The sequence below is a fragment of the Cervus canadensis genome, chromosome 13 (genome assembly GCF_019320065.1).
Source record: "Cervus canadensis isolate Bull #8, Minnesota chromosome 13, ASM1932006v1, whole genome shotgun sequence".
Lineage (NCBI taxonomy): Eukaryota > Metazoa > Chordata > Mammalia > Artiodactyla > Cervidae > Cervus > Cervus canadensis.
This window is the reverse complement of record NC_057398.1, coordinates 39,395,085-39,418,748: the sequence shown is the minus strand read 5'-3', so window position 1 is coordinate 39,418,748 and position 23,664 is coordinate 39,395,085. Positions and strand designations below refer to the sequence as shown.

The 23,664-nt window shown below is 36.9% G+C and overlaps 2 protein-coding genes across 9 annotated transcripts in view; both read left to right on the top strand.

The window, feature by feature from the left end:
- Nucleotides 1-16,877, top strand: part of SUCO (SUN domain containing ossification factor) — a 96,295-nt gene extending 79,418 nt beyond the window's left edge. For 5 of the 7 annotated variants that reach the window (XM_043484562.1, XM_043484565.1, XM_043484560.1 and 2 more), the window contains 5 exons: nucleotides 2,015-2,119; nucleotides 4,013-4,167; nucleotides 4,617-4,708; nucleotides 13,585-13,640; nucleotides 14,845-16,877. In XM_043484562.1, the coding sequence (XP_043340497.1) occupies nucleotides 2,015-2,119; nucleotides 4,013-4,167; nucleotides 4,617-4,708; nucleotides 13,585-13,640; nucleotides 14,845-15,288 (852 nt within the window). In that variant the 3' untranslated portion in view covers nucleotides 15,289-16,877. Of the gene's footprint in view, nucleotides 1-2,014; nucleotides 2,120-4,012; nucleotides 4,168-4,616; nucleotides 4,709-4,988; nucleotides 5,080-13,584; nucleotides 13,641-14,844 lie in introns of all 7 variants that reach the window. The other 2 variants (XR_006272496.1, XM_043484559.1) reach the window with 2 other exon arrangements.
- Nucleotides 16,878-17,272: 395 nt separating this feature from the next.
- The window catches only part of FASLG (Fas ligand), a 63,139-nt gene continuing 56,747 nt past the window's right edge, over nucleotides 17,273-23,664 (top strand). For both annotated transcript variants that reach the window (XM_043485989.1, XM_043485991.1), the window contains exon 1: nucleotides 17,273-18,308. The gene's annotated coding sequence lies outside the window, so the exon portion shown is untranslated. The remainder of the gene's footprint in view (nucleotides 18,309-23,664) is intronic.

Here is a 23,664-nt window from a genome sequence, read left to right as displayed (position 1 = left end):
ATAAGTTCTTTATCAGACACAGGCTTTGCAAATATTTTGTCCCAATCCATTACTTGTTTTCTTATTCTGTTAAAAAAGATAGCTTTTAAAGAGCAGAATTTGTTAAAGCCCTGTTTACCTGTTTTCTCTTTGCTCTACAGAAACTTTGCCTAACCCAAAGTCACAAAGATTGTTTGCCTCTGTTTTCTTTTAAAATTTCTATAGTTTTAATTTTACATTTGGTTTATGATCTATTTTAAATTCTATGTGTTACAGTGTTATAAAGTATGGATCAAAGTGCTTTTTTGTGAGGGCTAGGGGATTGAGAAACATGAATATTCCTTTCTTCCAGCATCATTTGTTGAAAACACTATTTTTCTCCACTGAATTTTCTTTGCACTTATTTTAAGTCCATTCACCATATACATGTGGCTGTGTTTCTGGGTTTCTCTTCTGTTTTGTTCATCTTACTTATCTATCTTTTTGTTTATACTACACTGTTGTGATGGCTAACTATATAGGAACTCTTGAAACCAGATAGCGTGAATCCTCCAACTTTGCACTTCCTTTCCAAAATTGTTTTGGCTAATCTGGATTTGACTAACACAGATTTTAAAATCAATTTGTCAGTTGCTACCAAAAACAAACAAAAACCTGTTTGGATATTGATTGGGATTGTGTTGAATTTATAGATCAATTTGGAGAGTTGACATTTTAATAGTCTTAAGTCCTCTGTCCCATGAACGCAGTATTTATTTAGTTCTTTATTAATTTTAATATTTCCCTCTATATTTTCTGTTTGCTTTGTATGTAAGTCTGTGTTTTATGAAAGATTATTTAAGCACTTTTTAAATAATCCTGTGTACCATTAGCACTATTGGAAGTAAATCTTGATTAGAAGTGTTAACCAATATCATAAATTTAATAATTTGTCCTTTAAAACTGTGTACAGTTTATCAGTGTTTGTCAAATGTGAGTCAAAAGAAACAGTTTAATGACTCACATTCAGCATTTTAAAAAGATGAAATAGAATAGAAAGTACTACAGTAGATCACAGTGAGGGAAGTAAGTGAAACTTTTTGTTACAGTTTTATACAGCCACCTACTCTCCACCCCCCCCCCCCCCCCCCCCCCGCCACACAGCGGAGACTTAAAACTTATTTAAATCTAAAGTTGAAACATTTAACTTTAGAATCATAAATGACTATGTAGATATTTCATAAAAGATCCTAAATTAAAGTGTTAGATTTCCTTGACTTCTTGCTGCCTTTTCCTTCTTCCAAAATTTACTAGTAAGTACACATTTTCAGTACAGTCTGCTTAATGTAGGTTCATGACCATGAGCATATTGCATAAGCTTCTAAAATATGCATGTAAGTAATATTTTAAATAAAGACATGTTTGTTGATTATAAGTTTCTAAAATTCTGATAGATGGGTGTTCTTGATGAATTTCTTTTCACTGGTGATAACCTAGCTTTGATTAGATGATCCATTGTCGTTTTTTGACTGTGACTTCCTAAGTTTCACCCTATCATGCTGTGAAATAGAACTTTTAAAACCTTCTTGGTATGAGCCTGCTTTGTATCCAGAAACATTCTTCAAAAATTTTTCAATATGTCTTTGTATTGACTGCTTTGGTTTAGAAAAATCACACTTGACAAAATGACGATTTTGCAGATAGCTGGTTATATACTGGCTTACACATATGGAGCCCACATTAACTTGAGAAGTAGTTTATGAGAATTTGCTAGGCAATATTCTACATGGTAGCGGTGAATGGCAAAAGGTGTTTTTGTTTGCTCAGATAGGGGAGGAAGGTTGAATAGTCTTAATTAGATTCTTAAGGGTTTTAGATTTTTTTTAAAATTTCTGGTCCAGATTTATAATATTCATTCATTAAGAGCTACCTATTAATATGTCACTCTACCTTGAGGAATTTAACAGTTTTTCTAGATTATTTTATTTGAATTTATAATGTAGCTAATGTGTACATGAAACACAAAGGAAAATATTTATTTCTTCCTTTATTATAGGATCACCGGCAAACTGAAGCCATCCAATTGCTGCAAGCACAGCTGACCAATATGACACAGCTTGTTTCAAATTTATCAACAACAGTAGCAGAATTAAAACATGAGGTAATTGTTATTGACGGTACTGTAGGAAACAGTGTCATAAAGGTTGGCTTCATATCTAAGAACTTTAATCCAAGAAGATTGTCATTTATAGAGAACTTTTTCAGAACACCAGAATGTGGTAGTTTAAAGTTATGGAAATACATTAATTATCATAATGCTTTGGCAAACATGGCTTTCATAGCTTAGGTCTTACCTACAATACAGTTATAAAGCAATTCTATTAGGTCTTTTGAAAACCATTGGTAGGTGCAGTATATACTTCATTTTCAATTCAGAAAGGCTTATTATTAAGTTGCTTGCTGCTGCTCAGTTGTGTCCAGCTCTGGGACTCCATGGACTAGAGCCCACCAGGCTCCTCTGTCCATGGGATTTTCTAGACTAGAATACTGGAGTGAGTTGCCATATCCTTCTCCAGGGGATCTTCCCAACCCAGGGATCAAACCTGTGTCTCTTGCGTTTCCTGCATCAGCAGGTGGATTCTTTTATTTACCACTGAGCCACCTGGGAAGCCCCATTAAGCTGCTTAATGAAACAAACTTTTCATTGATTTAAGAAGCATTTATTGCAACACAAGTGTGTGTCAGGCATGAACTATCCAATCCTTGGTTTAGGCATACAGCAGTCAGTAGCACCTGTCAGAGAATGAAACGTATATGTGTGAACTGCTGGTGATTTAAGTGTTGCTGCCTTAGCTCAGGTGATGTTGGAAGGCTTACCTGAGGAAGTGGCATTAGAACTGAGTGCTCAAGAGAAGTTAGCATGCACACAGAGCTTGGGGTCAGAACAAGCCTGTTAGTAGCACAAGTAGGACAAAGGACCTGTGATTAAAAACAGTGTAATATGTTTGGGAAAGAAGGCTGGTGTGCAATATATAACAGATACCATTCCACGTTCATTCATGGAGAGCTACCTCATCCCCGGATTCTGTAGTTTGCAGTGTGGCCTGGCATTCCTGTGGGTTTATGCACTTAGCCCCTGAAGCCAAGTGCATAGTTTCTAATGTTTTGCTTGATAATTAATTTTGCAACAAAGGTCTTAATTCAAAAAAAAAAAAAAAAAAGGAAGAAGAAAACTGGTGTAGCTGGAGCAGAGTGAATGTGAGAGGTGAGGGTAAGAAATGAGTTCAGGAAATCGGCAGAGACCTGGTCATGTAGCCCTTTGCAGGCAGTTTAGGGTTTGAATTTTATTCTCATCATTGCAAAAAAAAGTATTAAGTAAAGAAGTAACATGGATCATTTCATCGACAACACTTTGAGAGCTCCCTACTTGCTGCTCTGTGGAAAATTGCTTCTTAGAGACCATCTAGACAGCAACTAGGGAGGAGACCAATTAAGGAAGCGATTGAAATAGCCTGAATGAGGTGATGCTGGCTTGGTTTAGGATTTTAGAAGTGGGGAATAGTGTGGAGTTGCTAAACTCAGGATATATTTAAGAGGTAGAAGGACAAGCTTGTGGGGAATTTGGATGTAGGTCATAAGGAATTAAGGGTGATCTTTAGGCTTAAATCACTAGGTAATGGGTGGTTTAGTTTTGTATGAGAAAGACAGGAGCATTTTTTTTTTCTCACTCAAAAGGATAGTACAAATGATAAAAAATGAAATGTATGTGGCAGAATGTAAGATTGGAGAACATAGGTGAAAGGCATACATATGTTCATTGTACTATTTTTAAAACTTTTCCATGGGTTTGAAAATTTTTAAAGAATTAGAGGGGGAAAGAAGAAAAAGGAAAACGTTGCCTTTGTAGTATATTTTCAAAGGACTTGCCCTGCATATATGGTTTTGAAGAACTTTGAAAAAAAAGTTTAAAATGGTTTGTCCTTTGAACTTTAGATTTCAGTGTTTTTTCCTAATATGATTTTCAAATTGTTATTAAGCTCTCTTCTCATCTCAGGTTTCAGATCGACAAAGCTATCTTGTCATATCTTTGGTTCTCTGTGTTGTCTTGGGACTGATGCTTTGTATGCAGCGTTGTCGAAACACATCTCAATTTGATGGAGATTATATTTCAAAACTTCCTAAAAGTAATCAGTATCCAAGCCCTAAAAGGTAAGTCAGCATTATTTAACAATTTTCCTCTTATTTGAGAAACTTGAGCAAGTAAAAGATACTGAGATAATTTCTTTCGCCATGTGATTATCTTGAAACCAAAATGTTAAAAATATCATTGGAATAAGTAAGAGGGTCCTGTGCCTAGAAGGTTCTGTAGACTCTGATAGAGAAAACACTAAGTACATAAAAAACCCATGTAATGGTTATGAAAGATACTTCAACGTGGAATTCAAAGGGGGAGGAGGAGAATAGGTATTTTAATACAGCGCCTTTTAGAGAATAATTGTTGAATTTTTTTTTACATGTGTTATCTATAACTGGAGTGTTAACCTTAGAGATAAGTCCTATATGGCATGTAGTTTTCTAGCATTCACCTAATCCCAAATACAGAGTAAATTATATGTATTTTACTCATTGTTCCCAATGTTGATTTTTCTTAATGTTAGGTGTTTCTCTTCCTATGATGATATGAGTTTGAAAAGGAGAACTTCATTTCCACTCATCAGATCCAAGTCTCTACAGTTAACTGGGAAAGAAGGTAGATTTTTGTGCATATGTAACATATATATAGAAAAGTGAATCTAGCTTCCTTCTAGAACAAGTATAATGTCAATGTTGTGTTGGAGACCGTCTGCAACCTAACAGTGGGTGGGAGTGGCCTTTATTTGTGCTGTGTCAAAGCCACTACCGTTTCCACACTCTTATCTTTGTTCCTAAAAGCCCAGAGGGTGGGGCGGGGGTGCTTAGTTTAATTAGCCATTAATTAGCCATTGATAGCCTGTTTGCACATGCTCCTGTTTAGAAGTATTTCTTTTTAGAAAGGGGTGTTTGAGAAAGTTCAACAGATATGGAAAACCTGAGTGTGCTCCCATAGTATCCTGTGCTTATCTGCCTCCTCTTCCTATACAGGTAGGACCCCTTTTGTCTCTAGGACTGTGGGGCACTTTATGAAAAATAAATCTTTTTCTCTTTTACAGTCCAAGGTCTATAATAGTATTCCATAGTCTAACACCTGATGAATACTTAATAAATGAATGAATGTGTACTGAGTGGCTTTCATGTATCAGTACTTTTTAATAATTAGTACTGCAATTTGTGCTTACTGAGACATATCTTCATAGAAATATTAAAATAACCAAATTAATTGTATATTTCAGCTAATGCTTTTCTTAATAATCATTGGATCTTTATCTTTAGGATTTAGTAACTGAGCAGTGTGTTTCAGTTGGTTAAATATTAAGGCAATCATTCCTGTGCTGCTCTGGTTTACTGTTACCATGAAACTTTATGGACTTAATCCATTACATGTGTGTTTCCTTAAAACTAGTAAATTTCTTCCTACTTCCTGCTCTTTTTTTTTTTTTTCTTGTGGCTGATATGTCTTTTTATAACTGAATTTTTTTAATGAAGTGTAATTTGTACAGGATTTTATACTTAATCATTTATAAAATTTGGTGGATTTTCACAAACCACACATAACTATATGACCAACACCCAGGTTAAGAAGTACAGCATTATCTAGCACCCCAGAAACTTCCTTGTGCTCCTTAATCACTACCCATTTCCTCAGTAGAGTCACTGCATATTTTGATAGTGTAAGATTCACCATGTCATTGAGTATAGTTGTAGTTAGTGTTGCCTTATGCAAACATACTACACATTATTCGTTTCCATTGGATTATTTTCTTGCATACACACATCTGTTGGGTATATAGCAGAAATGGAATTGCTGGATCGTAAGATTGTGTGTACTCCACTTTAGTAAATAACTACCATACAGTTTGCCAAGAATGTTGTGTGAACATTCAGCTGTTTTTTAGAGTTCCATTTGTTCCACATCCATATTAAGATTTAACATTTAGTATTGTTGATCTTTTAGCTGTATTCGTGTGATTATGAAATATCAATATTTTGAGGTGTTTTTCCTCCTCAGCATTTCTCGTCCCATTCTAAATTAGTTGAAAGCCTGACTTTTCTTCATGTAACTCTTCAAGGCCAGGTAGTATAGTCTTTTGTACCTGATAGTAGTATTACTTGTATTTTAAACAACTGTATCATCTAGGTTCATCTTTATAATTTAAGAAGTTGAGTATAATAGAAAACTAATTCTGATTCTGCTATTCATAAATTCATTTATTTCTTCTCCTAATTTGAATTAAATCTCTTCTTATGACATTTACTATTGGCTACTTTGATTTTAGCCATCTTGTACTTGCCTTATTTTTAATTCCAAACTCTATGAGAAGGGTCCATTTCTTATTTTGTTTTCTTATTGTAGTAAAAAGACATACAATATAAAATTTACCATCTTGAAATTTAAATTTCTCTTAGAAATGTAATTATTATGTATATACTTTAGTAATGTTTAGTATGTTCACAATGATATAAAACAGGTCTCCAGAAGTTTTTCATTTTGTAAATCTGGAACACTGTATTTATTAAACAACTACCTTTTTTCCCCTTCCTCCCAGCCCCTGGTCACCGTCAGTGTGTTTTCTGTTCTTGTGAATTTGAATACTTCAGATACCTTATATAAGTGAAATCATATACTATTCATCTTTCTCTGACTGGCTTATTTCACTTAGCATAATGTCCTCAAGTTTCATCCATGTTTTAACATGTGACAGGATTTATTGTTGTACAGATAGATACTATACTTTGTTTATTCATCTGTTGATGGGCATTTGGGTTGCTTCTGCCTCTTGGCTATTGTGAAATAACACTGCTGTTAACATGAGTGTGCAAATATGTCTTTAAGTCCTTGCTTTCAGTTCTGGATATGTAGTTGACCCTTGAACAGTGCTGGAGTTAGGGCCACCAAATCTGAACAGTTGAAAATACATGCATAATTTATAGTTAGCCCTCCATATCTGTGGTTCCTTCATATTTGAGGTTCTGCATCCATGGAGTCAGCCAACCACATATTATGTAGTACTGTAGTATTTACTGTTGAAAAAAAATCCACATATAAATAGACTCACATATCCATATATAAGTAGACTTCAAACCCATGTTGTTAGAGGGTCAACTGTGTACTCAAGCGTGATTGCTGAATCATATGGTAGTTCTGTTTTTTGAAGAACCTTTACAGTGTTTTCCATAGTGCTTGCACCATTTTACAGTTCCACCAACAGTGCATAGTGGTTCCAGATTTCTCCACATCCTCACCAATACTTGTTTTCTGTTTTGATAGTAGCCATCCTGATGGGTGTGTGGTGATACCTCATTTTCCTTTTGATTTGTGTTTCTCTGATGATTAGTGATGTTGATCATCTTTTCATTTGCTTGTTGGCCATTGGTAAATCATCTTTGAAGAAATGTCTATTCAAGTCCTTTGCTCATTTTTAAACCAAGTTATTTTTTGCTTAATTATAGGAGTTCTGTATATTTTGGATATTAATCCTGCATCAAGTATATGATTCATAGATAACATTCTCCCATTTTGTAGGTTGCATTTTCACTCTGATGATTTTGTCCTATGATGGACAAAAACTTTTTAAGTTTGATGTAGTCCTCTTTGTCTGTTTTTGCTTTTGTTGCTTCTACTTTAACTGTCAGATCCAAGAAATCATTGCCAAGGCCAGTGTTATAAAAGTTTTTATAACTTTTTGGATAAAGAAACTTTGTAACACTGGCCTTGGATGTGACATTTAAAGTACAAGCAACAAAAGCAAAAACAAAGAGGACCACATCTATTTTGAGTTATTTCTTGTATATGATGTAGGATAAGGGTTCAGCTTCATTCTTTGCATGGGGATATCCAGCTTTCCAGCACTGTTCATTGAAGAGACTGTTCATTCCCCATTGAATGGTCTTGGCACCCTTGTTGAAGGTTATTTGACCATTTGCGTGAGGGTTTATTTCTGGACTGTTTTTTTTCCCCCTGTTGTTGTATATGTCTGTCTTTATACCAGTACTGTTTTGATTATTGTGTTTGAAATCAGGCAATGTGAGTCCTATAACTATTTTTCTTTTTCACAATTGCTTTGCCTATTTAAGGTATTTGGGATTTGATAGGAATTTTAAGATGCATTTCATTAAAAAAAAGAATGCAGCTTAATCTATAGATCGTTTTGGTAGTATATGGACATCTTGGACAATATGAAGTCTTCCAGTCATGAACATGAGATAGTGTTCAGTTTGTTTGTACCTTCTTTAATTTCTTTCATCAGTATTTTATAGCTTATACTTAGATTTGCATCTCTGACTTTTGTTGAGCATCCAAGTAGACCTAAACTATTTTGATTTTTGTAATACATTTTTGTTGTGAAATATGTGAAATACCAATAAGTGCATAAAACTGAAATGTACAACATGCAGAGTAATTATAAAGTGAACACCTGTGTAACTAACACCCAGATCAAGAAATAGAGCAAGACCAGCACTTTTGATATTGCTTTTTGTAGACGTAACTATCTTGACTTTTGAATTAGTTGTCATCTTCATTTTCATAAGTTTTACCATCAGTGTTTGTGTTTCTCAGCAATATAATTGGATTTTTGCCTGGTTTTGAGCTTTTGATAAATGAAATTATACTATATATACTCTTTTTGCCTTCTTTCCTTCAGCATTCTATTTGTAAGGTTCATATACATAATTGTACTTCATTTTCAATATTGTATAGTATTTCAGTAACTGACTAAATTACAATGTAGTTATCTGTTCTGCTGTGTTATTTACAGTTTGGGGCTATTACAGATAATGCTGGTGTAAACATTCCCTTTGTTTGTATATAGGCACAGAGTTGCATAAGTTTCTCTAGAAATGTTTTTGTTGTTGTATTGCTAAGTCGTTTCCTACACTTTTGCAAGCCCATGGATTTTTGCAAGCCTACCAGTCTCCTCTGTCCATGGGACTTCCCAGACAAGAATACTGGAGTGGGTTACCATTTCCATCTGGGGTGGAGGGAGTAGGGGATGGAATCTTTCTGCCCCAGGAGTTGAAGCTGCCTGCTTGGCAGGTGTATTCTTTGCCGCTGATCTACCTGGGAAGCCCCCTCTAGGAATATTACCTAGATGTAAAATTGCTGGGTTGTAGAATATGCTCATCTATAAGTTATAAGGTAAGAGCAGAGTTTTCCACAGTGGTCATGTCAGTTTATCCTTTCACAGTGCCTTGAGAATTTCCGTTTTCTACACTTTTGCCAGTGCACAGTCAGAATTGTCAAGTTTTAAAGTGTTTGTTAACCTCATTTCAGTTGTAATTTGCATTTACCTGATTACTAGTGAAGTTGAGCATGCTTACTTAGGCCTTTTAATCATTTGACTTTCTTAGACATTGAAATTTTTGCCTGTTCTTTTATTTTTTTTTTTTATATCTTTCCTGTTGGCTTATAGTTAGTTTTAAAATTTGTATACTAATTGTTAGTTCGGTAATGTTGCAGATAATCTTATTTCACTCTTAAGGCTATTTATTTGTTTTCTTTTACATGGAGTCTTTTTAAATAAGAAAAAGAAGCTCTTAATTTTAATGTAATAAAACTTATGAAATTTTTTTTCCTGGTGTAGTTAGTGCTTTTTCTGTCTTGTTTAAACAAATTTTTTTCTTTGTTTTTTTTTTTTTTTTTTACTGTTTATGGATGATAGTCTCTTATAGTTCTAGTGTTGGTTTTTATTTTTAGATTTCTAAGATAACTGGAATTGATTTTTTGTATATGGTTTTAGGTAGGGAATCCATTGTAAAATTTGTATGAAATACAGTTGTTGCTCAGCCATTATTGGGTCTTTGTTTCCATGTAAATTTAGAATCATTTATTAAGTGTTTCATTGAAAAATTATTAGGCTTTTGGTTGATTACATTGACTCTACATATCAATTTGGGAAAAACATAGCATCTCTTTGTACTCTAAAAAGTCAAACTTTTGAAAGCTTTGTTTCTAGAATATTTTTTGATGCTGTAGAAAATGGCATTTTGTGCGCGTGTGTGTGTATTGCTGGTATGTAGAAACACAGTGGATTTTGGTGCTATTGACATTTGCCATATTCTTTGATTCTCTTCTTGCTGGATCTTTGGATAGAGGAGTATTAAAGTCTCCAGCTATAATAGTAGGTTTTCATCTGTTTCTTCTTGTAGTTCTACCAGTTTTTGCCTCATATATTTGTCATTCTGTGAGATGCATACACATTAAAGATTGTTATGCTTTTTGGATAATGGACCCCTTTATCATTATGAAATGTCCCTCTTTATCCTGAATAAATTTCCTTGCTCTGAAGGTTACTCTCTCTGAAATTAATATGCCATTCCTGCTTTCTTTTGATTTGTGTTAGCATGGTATATCTTTTTTCATCCCTGTTCCTTTAATCTATATCTGTCTTTATATTTAAAGTGGACTTCTTATGAGCAACATATGGTTCAATCTTGTTGTTTGATCCACTTTTACAGCCTTATAAATTGGTGTATCTAAATACACCAGTTTAAAGTGATTTGATATTTATCCGACTATATTTGCTATATTTGTTACTGTTTTCTATTTGTTGCTCTCATTCTTTATTCCTGTTACTATCTTCCACATTTTTTCTGTCTTTTGTGGTTTTAACTGAGCATATTATATGGTTTCATTTTTTTCCTTTCATAGCATAGGTTAAAAAATTTTATGACTTTTTTTTTAGGATCTCAGAGTTTACAGTATACATTTACAGCTAATACAAGTCCATTTTCAAATAACACTATATTAACTCTAGAGGTAGTACAGATATTTTATAATAACAAAATATTTCTAATTCCTCCCTTCCATCCCTTCTATCAGTGTTGTCATTCTTTTTACTTTTACCTAATCTTGTCTATTTACATAAGCATACTCAAGTACTTTGTTGCTGTTATTGTTTTGAACAAATTGTTATGGATTAAGAATAAGAAAAGTAAAAGCTTTTATCTTCCCTTCCTTTATTCCTTCTCTGATGCTCTTCCTTTCTTTATGTGGAGCTGGGTTTCTGACCTATCTTATTTTCCTCCTTTCTAAAGAACTGCTTTTTAACATTACTTCTAAAGCAGGTCTGTTGGCAATTTTAGGTCCTCAATTTTAGCTTATATCTTTGATTTTTTGAAATTTGTATATGATATGCCTGGTTGTAGTATTTTGGGCATTTATCCTGCTTGTTGTTCTAAGTTTCCTGGAGCTGTGGTTACTGTCTGATGTCAATTTGAGGAGATTCTGTCATTATTTCTTAAAATATTGCATCTATTCCTTTCTCCCGTCCTTATCCTCCTGTATTCTCATTACTTTTACACCTTTTATAGTCATCCCCTGGTTTTTGGATAGTCTGTTCATTTTTTTTTTTAAGTCATTTTTCTTTTTGTATTTTAGATTTGGAGATTTCTATCGTCACATTTTCAAGTTTAGTGATTCTTTACTCAGTCTATTAATGAACCCACAGGCATTCTTCCTTTTTGTTCCTGTGTTTGATCTCTATCTAGCATTTTTTAAACTCCTTTTTAGAATTTTTCTGCTTATATTATCCATCTGTTTTTGCATGTTGTCTGCTTTTTTTCAATTTACATCCTTAATGTATTTTTTAAAAAAATTCCTGATCTAATAATGTCAACATTTCTGTCAAATCTAACTCTGGTTCTGATGCTTGTTTAGTCTTTTCAAACTATGTTTACCCTTTTTAAAACGCCTTGTAATTTTCTGTTGAAAGAGGAGTATAATGTATAGGTTGTCTCTAATTTATGATGATTTGACTTAATTTTTCAACTTAAGATGGCATGAAAACAACATGCATTCAGTAGAAACTGTACTTCGGTTGTTGATGTGTCCTTGGCTAGTAATATGCATTATGATTCCATATTGCTAGACAGTGGTGGCAAAGTCTCTGGGCGAAAATGACTTGTGTTTCCCTTGACGGGTCTGGATTCCTGCTTTTCCTTCAGTTGTGGCCTGGGATTACTTACTTCCTTAGTCTTGACAGCCTGAGTAAGTGCTGTTGCTGCTGCTGCTAAGTCGCTTCAGTCGTGTCCGACTCTGTGCCACCCCATAGATGGCAGCTCACCAGGCTTCCCCGTCCCTGGGATTCTCCAGGCAAGAACACTGGAGTGGGTTGCTGTTTCCTTCTCCAGTGCATGAAAGTGAAAAGTGAAAGTGAAGTTGCTCAGTTCTGTCCGAACTCTTAGCAACCCCATGAACTGCAGCCTACCAGGCTCCTCCATCCATGGGATTTTCCAGGCAAGAGGACTGGAGTGGGAAGTGCTGTTACTGTCTTACAAAAAACAAAAAATACAGAAAGCATTTGTATTTAATTGCTTTTAGTGGAAAATTCGATCTGAAAACCATTAGCAGTCATTCCTAGAAGTAGACATCATATTTTTTTTTTAAAAAGCAATTTGAGTGAGATTAGTAATCTAGTAGAAATGACTGTTTAAAGGAATCATTGGATATTTTTATATATTTGATGACTTTCTCAACAAGTTTCTAAGACATAATGTGAAAAATTATAATTCACTGAGTCATGTTATTAGTAAATTTCTGGCACGTGAAGTTTATTATGAATTTGTTACTTACAGACTTACGCCTGCATCAGACAATAAATCGTTTACTTTTAGTGGGTTGAATAGGACTAAAATCTTATAGCCCCTCTTTTATATGTACATTTATCTTGTCAGTAAAGCTGTCCTGAATGTGCTTAAAGTAATGAAACCTTAGAAATCTAGTATTTCTGATTTTCTTATCGTACCAGAGTGTTCTGGTATTGGTCACAATAAATCATAGTTTTGATCACAGTAAATGATAATAATAAACAATTAGAAAAAACTTCTTAAACTTCCTTTTGTGTGTATGTTCCTTGAACTGACTTTCATACTGTGTGCTTGTTGCACACAGTTAACCCGTAATTGCAACACAGTGTAGACTTTATAGTCTTTTAGAAAAATATTCATATGATCTGTAAGTTTGGTATTAGCTTACCTGGTAATGTTGTTTTTGTTATCAAGTTCAGAGGGTAGAGGCTTCCCAGGTGGCTCAGTGGTAAAGAATCCACCCACAAATGCAGGAAAAACTGGTTCTATCCCCAAGATAGAAGATCCACTCTAGTATTCTTGCCTGGGAAATCCCATGGACAGAGAAACCTGGTGACCTATAGTCCATAGGGTTGCAAAAGATTTAAACACGATTTAGCGACTAAAGAAGAGGGTAGAGCTGGTCCAAAGAAGGATCCTTACTGTGTTGGCTGATAGCCAGCTGTTAGTTAAAAACTTAAGTTATTCAATGATGACCAGTCAAGCCCAGGATAAGAATGGTGCCCTCTTCTACCTTGTTGTTTTAGGCTAATTTCAAATGCATAAATACTTGTTTAACCTGTTACAAATATGAATTCACTGGTTCTGTTATAAAAATAATCATAAATGGATAATAGTTATAGTATTTAATCATAGCATAATCTACTTTACATTTTATATCTGCCTTTTTGTTTTTTCTTACAGTAGATCCAAGTGATTTGTACATTGTAGAACCCCTCAAGTTCTCTCCAGAAAAAAAGGTAATGCTTTGTTTCCTTTCGAGTGTATTGGTGTGTTATGTGGATGTAGATGAAGAAATAGGTGAAAGTTTTACTATAACCTTTACTGGCCCTTAAACTTACTGTTTATTTTCAATTACGATAATGATTTGTTTACAGGGTTGCAAACTGTGGCCCATAGGCCATATATGGCCTGTTATTTATTATGATCCTGGAACCATGTTTAAAGGGTTATAAAATAAAAGTGAATATGTAGGAGAGAGAGTATGTGACTTGAAAAGCCTAAAATACTTACTGTCTGGCTTTTACAGAAAAAACTTGCTGACCCCTTGTTGATAGTCATTCTTTATTATCAGTGCATGTCAGGCAGTGTGTGTACCTATTCCTGTAATCCTCATATCAACCTGAAAATGATACTTTCCCCGTTTTTTAAGTGAGAAAACTGAAACTCAGAATTTATATCTTCTTTAAATGACCCATTAAAGAGGTGGCAAAAATCAAAATATACTTAGGCTATTTTGGTTACAAAGTGTGGGCTTTTCCCATTTTGTCTCTGAAAGTAAGTTGTACTTATTAGAGGTCCAGGTAGCTCAGTGGTAAAGAATCTGCCTGCCAATGCAGGAGACACAGGTTCTATCCCTGGGTCTGGAAGATCCCCCAGAGAAGGAAATGGCCACCCACTATAGTGTTCTTGCCTGGAAATTCTCATGGAGTGAGGAGTCCATGAGGTCACAAAAGAGTCAGACACGACTTAACGACTAAGCAAACATTTGTCTCTAGGCTAAAGAGCTTGACCATTAAAACCAAATAGCCTAGGATTCAATCCTAACCTGGCCACTTACTACCGTGTAACTTGGACAGGGAATCAAACTTATGAACCTTGGTTTTCTCATTTGGTAGCCAAGGACAAAATGCTCACCTTTCAGGGTTAGTAAGATACACATGAAAGCAACTGGAAGAATATATGGCACATAATAAGCATTCAGATACCTAGTGTATATTCAGAGGTGACAGATAAATGAAGAATTTGGTTGAGTAGTATTACAGAGTGGAAAGGTAATTATGGTAGTACCTGTATAGAACATAACAGTGTGTTTGGCTCTTTATAATACTTTCACTTTCCACCAGGAGGTGGCACTTTACTCCAGTAGCTCAGCTCTCTAAATGTTTGATTAGGTAACTATCAGAGGTCTAATTCCTACCCTTTCTTTTACTTGTGTTAAAGAAGAAACGCTGCAAGTACAAAACTGAAAAAATTGAGACCATAAAGCCAGCTGATCCATTGCACCCTGTAGCCAATGGAGACATAAAAGGAAGAAAGCCTTTTACAAACCAGAGAGATTTTTCTAATATGGGAGAAGTTTATCACTCTTCTTATAAGGGTCCTCCATCTGAAGGAAGCTCAGAAACTTCATCACAGTCAGAAGAGTCTTATTTTTGTGGCATTTCAGCTTGCACAAGTCTGTGCAATGGACAGTCCCAAAAGACAAAAACTGAGAAGAGGGCTTTGAAACGAAGGCGATCTAAAGTCCAAGACCAAGGAAAATTGATAAAAACTTTGATACAGACTAAGTCAGGATCACTGCCGAGCCTGCATGACATAATCAAAGGAAACAAAGAGATCACCGTGGGAACATTTGGTGTTACAGCAGTCTCGGGACATATCTAAAATTAATCGAACTTTTCATATTGGAGACTTTTCTTTGTTGTTCTTTGAAGAACAGTCTGTGGTATTTGAAGGGTATGGGGAGGGAGAAAATATTAATGGGAAAAGTATTCAGAAATTATGGTTTCTGCCTTTTTAAAAAGTAGGTGGGATTATGTCAATCTTGGTTAATGAGCTGCAGTTTTACAAGACTGATCACTTCCTACAAGGACAATGGTAGACATTTTATAAAGATGTTTTTTCACAGATTAATTAATTAATTACTGGGACAAAAGTAATTTGGAAGCCCAGTTCCTTGGGTGGGATAGGAATGAAAGCCTAAACCTCTTCCTTTAGCTTTGTTCCTATTTCTTGCACCTTCCCATATTTATGTGCCTTTTGTCTATTTATAATGCCACTGGAAGAGGAGGGAGAACTTTTTCTGTCATTTGATTTCTTTTATAACTTTGTTAGTTTTTTGAAGCTGCAAACACTACAAGGCTTTAAAGTGATCTGCGCCTGGCGTTCAGTAAAGACAGTGTAAAGATCCTAAAGACTTGGCCAGGTAGACTTGTTCAGCAAACTCACCTGAAAACAGACACTTGATGGAATTTTTTGGTCTATTTTTTTAGGTAAGTGGTGATACTTTTAATGTTACTTTCAGTTAACTTATTCACACTAATTTTCTTTGGTTACTAATTCAGTGAGAGGAAAAAAAACTACATGATTTGTTTCTTCAAATGATTGGTAATTTGCAAATAATTTTTTTTTAAATAAACTCACGTGTTAAACACATTTAGCCACTTTAAGGGTTTCCTTTAGCTGTGTTACATTTTAAACATTCACAATAAGCACTAATCCTCTTGACTTTGAGGTCGTTGTTATTCTCTTACAAATGGAAAATTTGGAAGTTTGTCCAGTGAGTCCAGGCCTCATAATCACTGCCTATGTACATATGCGCAGAACCAGCTAGTGAGTTTGTCTAGCCTTGTCTAATTGGTCAAGTCTAAAGGGATTATTACTCCTTGGTGTTTGCTTTGTATTGGCTACAAATGTGCAGATATACATGTGTGTTGTCAATGTGTTTATATTCATTTTGTCTCTTTTCTTTAAAAATAATTGGCAGTGACTTTGAATCAAATGATTTCTAAGTATGTGTTTATACAGTAATGGAGTAAAAGTGGAAAGTTTCTTTTTGAAAGGGAGAAAATTCACTGTTTTGTGTTGTAAGATTTAAGTTATAAGTTATTGAGCACTTTTAGTAATAACTGTTTTAAACTTGTCTAATACCTTATGGGGGTATTGTTCATAATGTGACTTATTTAAAGCCTCTTTTGTTTGTTTAAGTTGCTGCTTTAGGTTAACAGTATGTTTTAGACGATTTACATTTTTTTCCAATCTGTACAATTAGCCATTCAGAGCAGGAGGGCCTGATTGTATAGAAACCCACTGAAAAGCGGTCCAGAGAGAGCAGAGGTAGGGCGGGGAGTTATACCGCCTGTGTGCAGCGCCCAGGGTTGTGGAAAGATGACTTCCAATGATGTAACTACGGAGCTGTAGTGCCATTAGAAACTGTGAATTTCCAAATAAATCTGAACACTTGTCTTTATTAACTACTGGCTCTTCTGTTCTTTGAAGGAGAACTTACAGACTTAATACTCTGAACATAGGTTCATTTTTGTCACTTTTAAAATTAAATATGTCAGCATCTTGTTAAATACTTGATTACATTCAGCCCGCTACAAACTGATTGAACTTTCACATAAATATTTTGTTCCCTATACAGTCAGAATTTCACCATTTCAAACACTGAAAGAGTTTTAAATATTCAGTGGATTACGCATATTGCCTTTCTCTTACTAGGTGCCATCTCTAAGACTAATAATTTTTAAATTTTTTATATATATAAATATAGCACATTTTATAATTTGGGGTTTTTCCTCTCTGAGATTATACTTACATGAGGGATAAAAGCATAAAGTCTTGCCAATAATAGATTTGTGCCTGGTGAGAAGCAAATTATATGTGTGTGTGTGTGTGTGTGTAAAATAGGCTTTCAATGTTCCTTGGTAATCAGCTTCATTTTATTTCTTCTGATATTAAAAAAGCTTTAAAACAGTAAGAAGAAACCGAGGGATCTCTAACAGCAAGAATACAAAGTAAAGAAGTCCTTTTAAGTGGATTTTATTTCAGATAGAGTTATAAAATTTGAGGAATGAAATCATTTTATTAGGTAAGCCTTGCACAGAGAGGTAGCAATTCTCTATTCTCTGCCACTACACCCCCCCCCCCTGCCGACTCCCATGTTGCACGCTGACCTTTGCCAATCAAGGATTTCTTTCTCCCTAGCAGCAACTGTTTTCAGCACTGTATTGCCAGTCACTGTGCTTATTTTGCCACTTACTTGCCAGTTTTTGATGTGCCCCTAATTTGAATATGTAAACTTGTCAGCATGAATATAAAGTAGATATAAATGTATATTTGTTACCCTAGTCAAACAAATTTAAAATCACAGTATAATAAGCAACATGTCCATTTGGAATTGTTTTAATTCTCCATTTTATAGAACAAAATCATACAACAGAAGCATGAGACATGCCTTCAAACAATACAACAATGATGGCTTTCTTAAGCTCCCTTTACACCCTGATTTTTCTTATCCCATTCCCAAATCACTTTTCTTTCACTAAAAGGAAAGTTCTCTTTGCTGTAGGGGAGGGGAAAAACTGACAATCTCCAAATAACATTTTCAAATAAACCTTATTTTTTGCTAGGGCAAAGACAATGCTTCCTGTCTTTGTCCTTGACTTCCAGGAGTGACTGAAAGATGGACTTCGCTTTTACCATTTCAACTGAACACCCTTAGAAGTCAACAGCTACAGGAGAGGAATCACGACGGCGGAGGAGTAGAACGTGGACCTTACCTCCTCCCACAAATACAGCAAAAGTACATCTATGAGTGGCATGATTCACACTGAACATCTACTGAATGCTGACAGAAGACCTCAGACTTCTAAAAGGCAAAAAAACTTCCATGTAACAAGGTAGGACAAAAGAAAAAAGAGGGAGAAAGGAATCGGGACAGGACCTGCACCCCAGGGAGGGAGATGTGAAGGAAGAAAGGTTCCCCAGCCCTCGGAAGTCCCGTCACCTGCAGGGAGATCAACCTAGTTGGAGGGGGAGCTTCAGAGCCTTGGAGGAAGAGTGCAACAACTGGTTATAGTGGAAGGACCTGCACAGATGGTTCATACCTCTGCCCCGTGTACCCTGGCTGACATGCTCATCTATTTGTGTGGGGAGGCTAGGTGCCAAAGCTCAGGCTTCAGAGTCAGACCCAGGGAGAGAGGGATTGGCAGTGTAGAGATAGCCTGAAGAGGCTGGAGAGTGGCAATAAGCGTGCACTCAGAAGAGGCGGGGGCCTGCCAGAGAGGTAAGACACCATTGTTGGGTGGGGGGGGCACGTTAGAAGAAGGGCAGGACCACCATAGGAGCTTTGTTTCCTGTACCTGGGCTCTCAGGCAACAAGACACCACCTAACATGAGCTCTGGGGGTAGGTGCAAGCTGCTGTCACCATTATGGGCTCCAGAGATGAGCACAGGCCACTCCCATAACTAGGGACCCATGAGCAGGCACCAGTTGCTCTCCTTGGGAGTAGGCAGGCTGTCACTGCTACTGAGAGACACAGGAGCAAGTGCCAGCTGCTCCCCCTGCTGTCCTGGGACCTCATGGACACTGCTGCCCCTGGGAGGCCTGGGAGGGGGTCCTGATCACAGTCCCTGCTGACTGGGAGTGTGTATGGGCCTTTGGTGTGCTTGCACACCAAATACCAAGGCAATAACAGCAAGCACACACTGCCAAAAAAGGCAGCAAGCATCAAAACTAAAAGTGGTCTTTCAATTCCAGACAAGGTGGCAGGAGTAGAACGACTTGAACTTAACCTCCTCTCAGAAAAACACCAAAATCGCAAATAACTGCTTAAAGACCATTGGCAAAAAAGACTGGAACCTACCAAAAAAGATACTTTACATCCAAAGACGAGGTCTCAATATGATGGTAGGAGGGGCCCTTTCACTGTGTAATTTTATCACAGAGGTTCTCTCCAGGAGTGAGATCTGAGCCCTATATCAGTGTCCCAAACCTGAGGGCCTGGCATCAGGATGAGGAGCCCCCAGAGCATTGGCTTTGCAGGCCAGTGGGGCTTGAGTGCAGGAGCTCCACTCCTGGAGGGTACACAAAAGATTTCACATGCGCTAGGACCCAGGGCAAAGCAGTGACTCCACTGGAGCCAGAACTGTATATATAGGGGCTTTCCTGGTAGCATAGTGGTACAAAATCTGCCCACCAGTGCTGGACATGTGGGTTCGATCACTGGGTCAGAAAGATCCCCTGGAGGAAGAAATGGAAATCCACCTCAGTATTCTTCCCTGGGAATTCCCATGGACAGAGAAGCTTGGTGGGCCACAAAGAGTTGGACACGAACAAGTTTGGCCTTGGTACAAAATGAAGCAGAGCAAAGGCTAACAGTTTTGCCAGGAGAACACGCTGGTCATAGCAAACACCCTCTCCCAACAACACAAGAGACTACTCTACAAATGGGTAACAACATATGGTCAACACCAGATTGATTATATATTTTACAACAGAATATGGAGAAGCTCCATACACTCAGCAAAAAAGCAAAAACAAGACCTGTGGAGCAGACTGTGGCTCAGATCATGAACTTCTTATTGGAAAATTCAGGCTTAAACTGAAGAAAGCAGGGGAAACCACTGGACCATTCCAAGGATGACCTAAATCAAATCCCTTATTACACAGTGGGGGTGGTGAATAGAGTGCCTAAAGAACTATGAATGGAGGCTTGTAACTTATAGGAGGTGGTGACCAAAACCATCCCGAAGAAAAAGAAATGCAAGAAGGCAAAGTGTTTGTCTGAGGAGGCTTTACAAATAGCTGAGAAAAGAAGTGAGAGGCAAGGGTGAAGTGGAAAGATATACCCACTTGAATGCAAAGTCCCAGGGAATAGCAAGGAGAGATAAGAAAGCCTTTCTAAGTGAACAGTGTAAAGAAATAGAGGAAAATAGAACAGGAAAGACCAGAGATCTCTTCAAGAAAATTGGAGATATCAAAGGAACATTTCACGCAAGGATGTGCGCAATAAAGGACAGAAACAGTAAGGGCCTCACAGAAGCAGAAGAGATTAAGAAGTAGCAGCAAGAATACACAGCTACAAAAAAACAATGACCCAGATAACCATGATGGTCTGGTCGCTCACCTAGAGTCAGACATCCTGGAGTGTAAAGTCAAGTGGGCCTTAGGAAGCATTACTATGAACAAAGCTAATGGAGGTGATTCAATTCCATCTGAGTTATTTAAAATCCTAAAGGATGATGCTGGTAAAGTGCTGCACTCTTTATCTGTCAGCAAATTTGGAAAATAGCAGTGACCACAGGACTGAAAAAGGTCAGTTTTCATTCCAATCCCAAAGAAGGGCAATGCCAAAGAATGTTCAAACTACCATAGAATTACTCTCATTTCTCATACTAGCACGGTAATGCTCTAAATCCTTCAAGCTAGGCTTCAAAAATACATGAACTGATAACTTCCAGATAGATGTACAAATTGGGTTTAGAAAATGCAGAGGAACCAGAGATCAAAGTGTCAACATTCGTTGGATCATAGAGAAAGCAAAGGAATTTTAGAAAAACATATTGCTTCATTGACTACTCTAAAGCCTTTGACTCTGTGGATCACAACAAAATGTGGAAAACTCTTCAAGAGATGGGAATACCAGACCACCTTACCTGTCTCCTGAGAAACCTGTATGCAGATCAAGAAGCAACAGTTAGAATCAGACATGGAACAACAGACTAGTTCAAAATTGGGAAAAGAGTACATCAAGGCTGTGTATCATCACCCTGTTTATTTAACTTATATGCAGAGTACGTCATGTGAAATGCTGGGCTAGAGGAATCCAAGTTGGAATCAGGATTGCCAGGAGAAATATCAACAACCTCAGATATGCAGATAACACCACCCTTACGACAGAAAGCAAAGAGAAACTAAAGAGTACTGTGATGAGGATGAAAGAGGAGAGTGAAAATGTTGGCTTAAAACTCAACATTTTAAAAACTAAGATAGCGGCATCTGGTCCCATCTCTTCATGGCAGGTAGAAGAGGGGAAAGTGGAAATAGTGACAGATATTATTTTCTTAAGGACTCCAAAATCACTGTGGATGGTGACTGCAGCCATGAAATTAAAAGACGCTTCTTGGAAGGAAAGCTATGACCAACTTAGACAGCATATTAAAAAGCTGAGACATCACTTTGCTCAACAAAGGTCTGTCTAGTCAAAGCTATGATTTTTCCAGTAGTCATGTATGGATGTGAGAATTGGGCCAAAAAGAAGGCTGAGCACCAAAGAGATGTTGTTTTCAAATTGTGGTGTGGGGGAAGACTCTTGAGAGTCACTTGGACTGCAAGAAGATCAAACCAGTCAATCCTAAAGGAAATGAACCCTGAAAATTCATTGGAAGGACTGATGCTGAAGTTGAAGCTCCGATACTTTGGCCACCTGATGTGCAGAGCCAGCTTATTAGAAAAGATCCTGATGCTGGAAAAGATAGGGCAGGAGGAGAAGGGGACAATAGAGGATGAGATGATTGGATAGTATCACTGACTCAATGGACGAGTTTGAGCAAACTCCAAGAGATAGTGCAGGACAGGAAAGCCTGGAGTGCTGTAGTCCATGAGGTTGCAAAGAATCAGACATGACTTGAGTGACTGAACAACTATATATGTATGTATATGTATATATACATATATATAATAAAATACTGTTTAGCCTTAAAAGAGAATGAAGTAATGCCTTTTGCAGCAACATGGATGGACCTGGAGATTATCTGACTAAGTGAAGAAAGTCAAACAGAGAAAGACAAACTGTGTGATACCACTTACATGTGAAATGTGAAAAATTGTACGAGTAAACCATAGAAAACATAAGTAGAATCATGATGTAGAAAACCAGCTTATGGTTTCCAAAGGGGAAGTAGAGAGGGATAAACCGTGAATCTGGGATTAAGAAATGCACACTACTATACATAAAATAGATAAACAAGGACTTACTGTATAGCACAGGGAGTTATATTCACTATTTCATAATATGAGAAGAGTATGAAAAAGAAATATATGTATAACTGGACTATACACCTGAAACTAATACAACACGGCAAACCAATTCTACTTCAGTAAAAAGAAAAAGGATGAGTTTTTTTTTTTTCAAGAGATATTTTATTCAATGAGGTAAAATATTTTGTGATCATTATGTATTCGGGATGGACCACCACAACCCTTAACCTTGAGGGGTAAGGAAGTTTGCACAATCCAATTCTAAGAACCAGGCAACACTCAGTAGAAATGAACAGTATTTTATCACTGGTCACGAAAGGTCTGCTCTCCCTAGGAGCAGGCAATCAGAATTCTTATCTATTATGGTTTATGGAACTTTAAAGAGTAAGTATAAAAATGACTCAAAATCCCCACATGAAAAAGAATATTGATTTGAGGGAGTGTGAAATGTTAATGTGTCTCACATCAAAGAGGCTCAGCTTAAATATAACAGCTAGTAACACAGCAGAGAACGGAAATTGTGGCTCTTCTTTTCTCCCCCAAGAGTCTCTGATCTCCCCCTACAGCCCCAGAGCACCCTTCACATGAATCGCACAAGGCCTACTAGGGTTTTGAGCTGCATGTTTCTATGAATTCCAGAGTGACCCAAGTTTATCCACTCAGAAATACCTTAAATATTTATCACAGGGCCATATTGCCTATCCCAGGCTAACTCTGGCCATTGTTTGCCTAATTAGGTGTGCGCCGTTGCTCAGTCATGTCTGACTCTTTGCGACCCCATGGACTGTAGCCCACCACGCTGTTCTGTCCGTGGAATTTACAGGCACGAATACTGGAGTGGGTTGCCATTTCCTCCTCCAGGGGACCCAGGGTTCGAACTAGTATCTCTTGCGTCTCCTGCATTGACAGGTGGGTTCTTTACCACTAGTGCCATCTGGAAATCCCTGGCCATTGTTTGCCTAATTATAGTTAGAGCAAATAAAGAACCGTAGGCATTTTAGAGTGTTGTGGTTTTTTTTTTTTAACTATAGTATGGATCAGTTTAGAGCTATATCTCTGACAGCTTCTCCCATGACTCAGTGATAAAGAACACTTTGCAGTGCAGGGGACGTGGGTTTGGTCCCTGGGTCAGGAAGATCCCCTGAAGGAGGAAATGGCAAACCACTCCAGTATTCTTGCCTGGAAATCCTATGGACAGAGGAGCCTGGCAGACTACAGTCCATGGGATTGCAAAAGAGTCAGACTCTGCTACACACACACATACACACTGACAG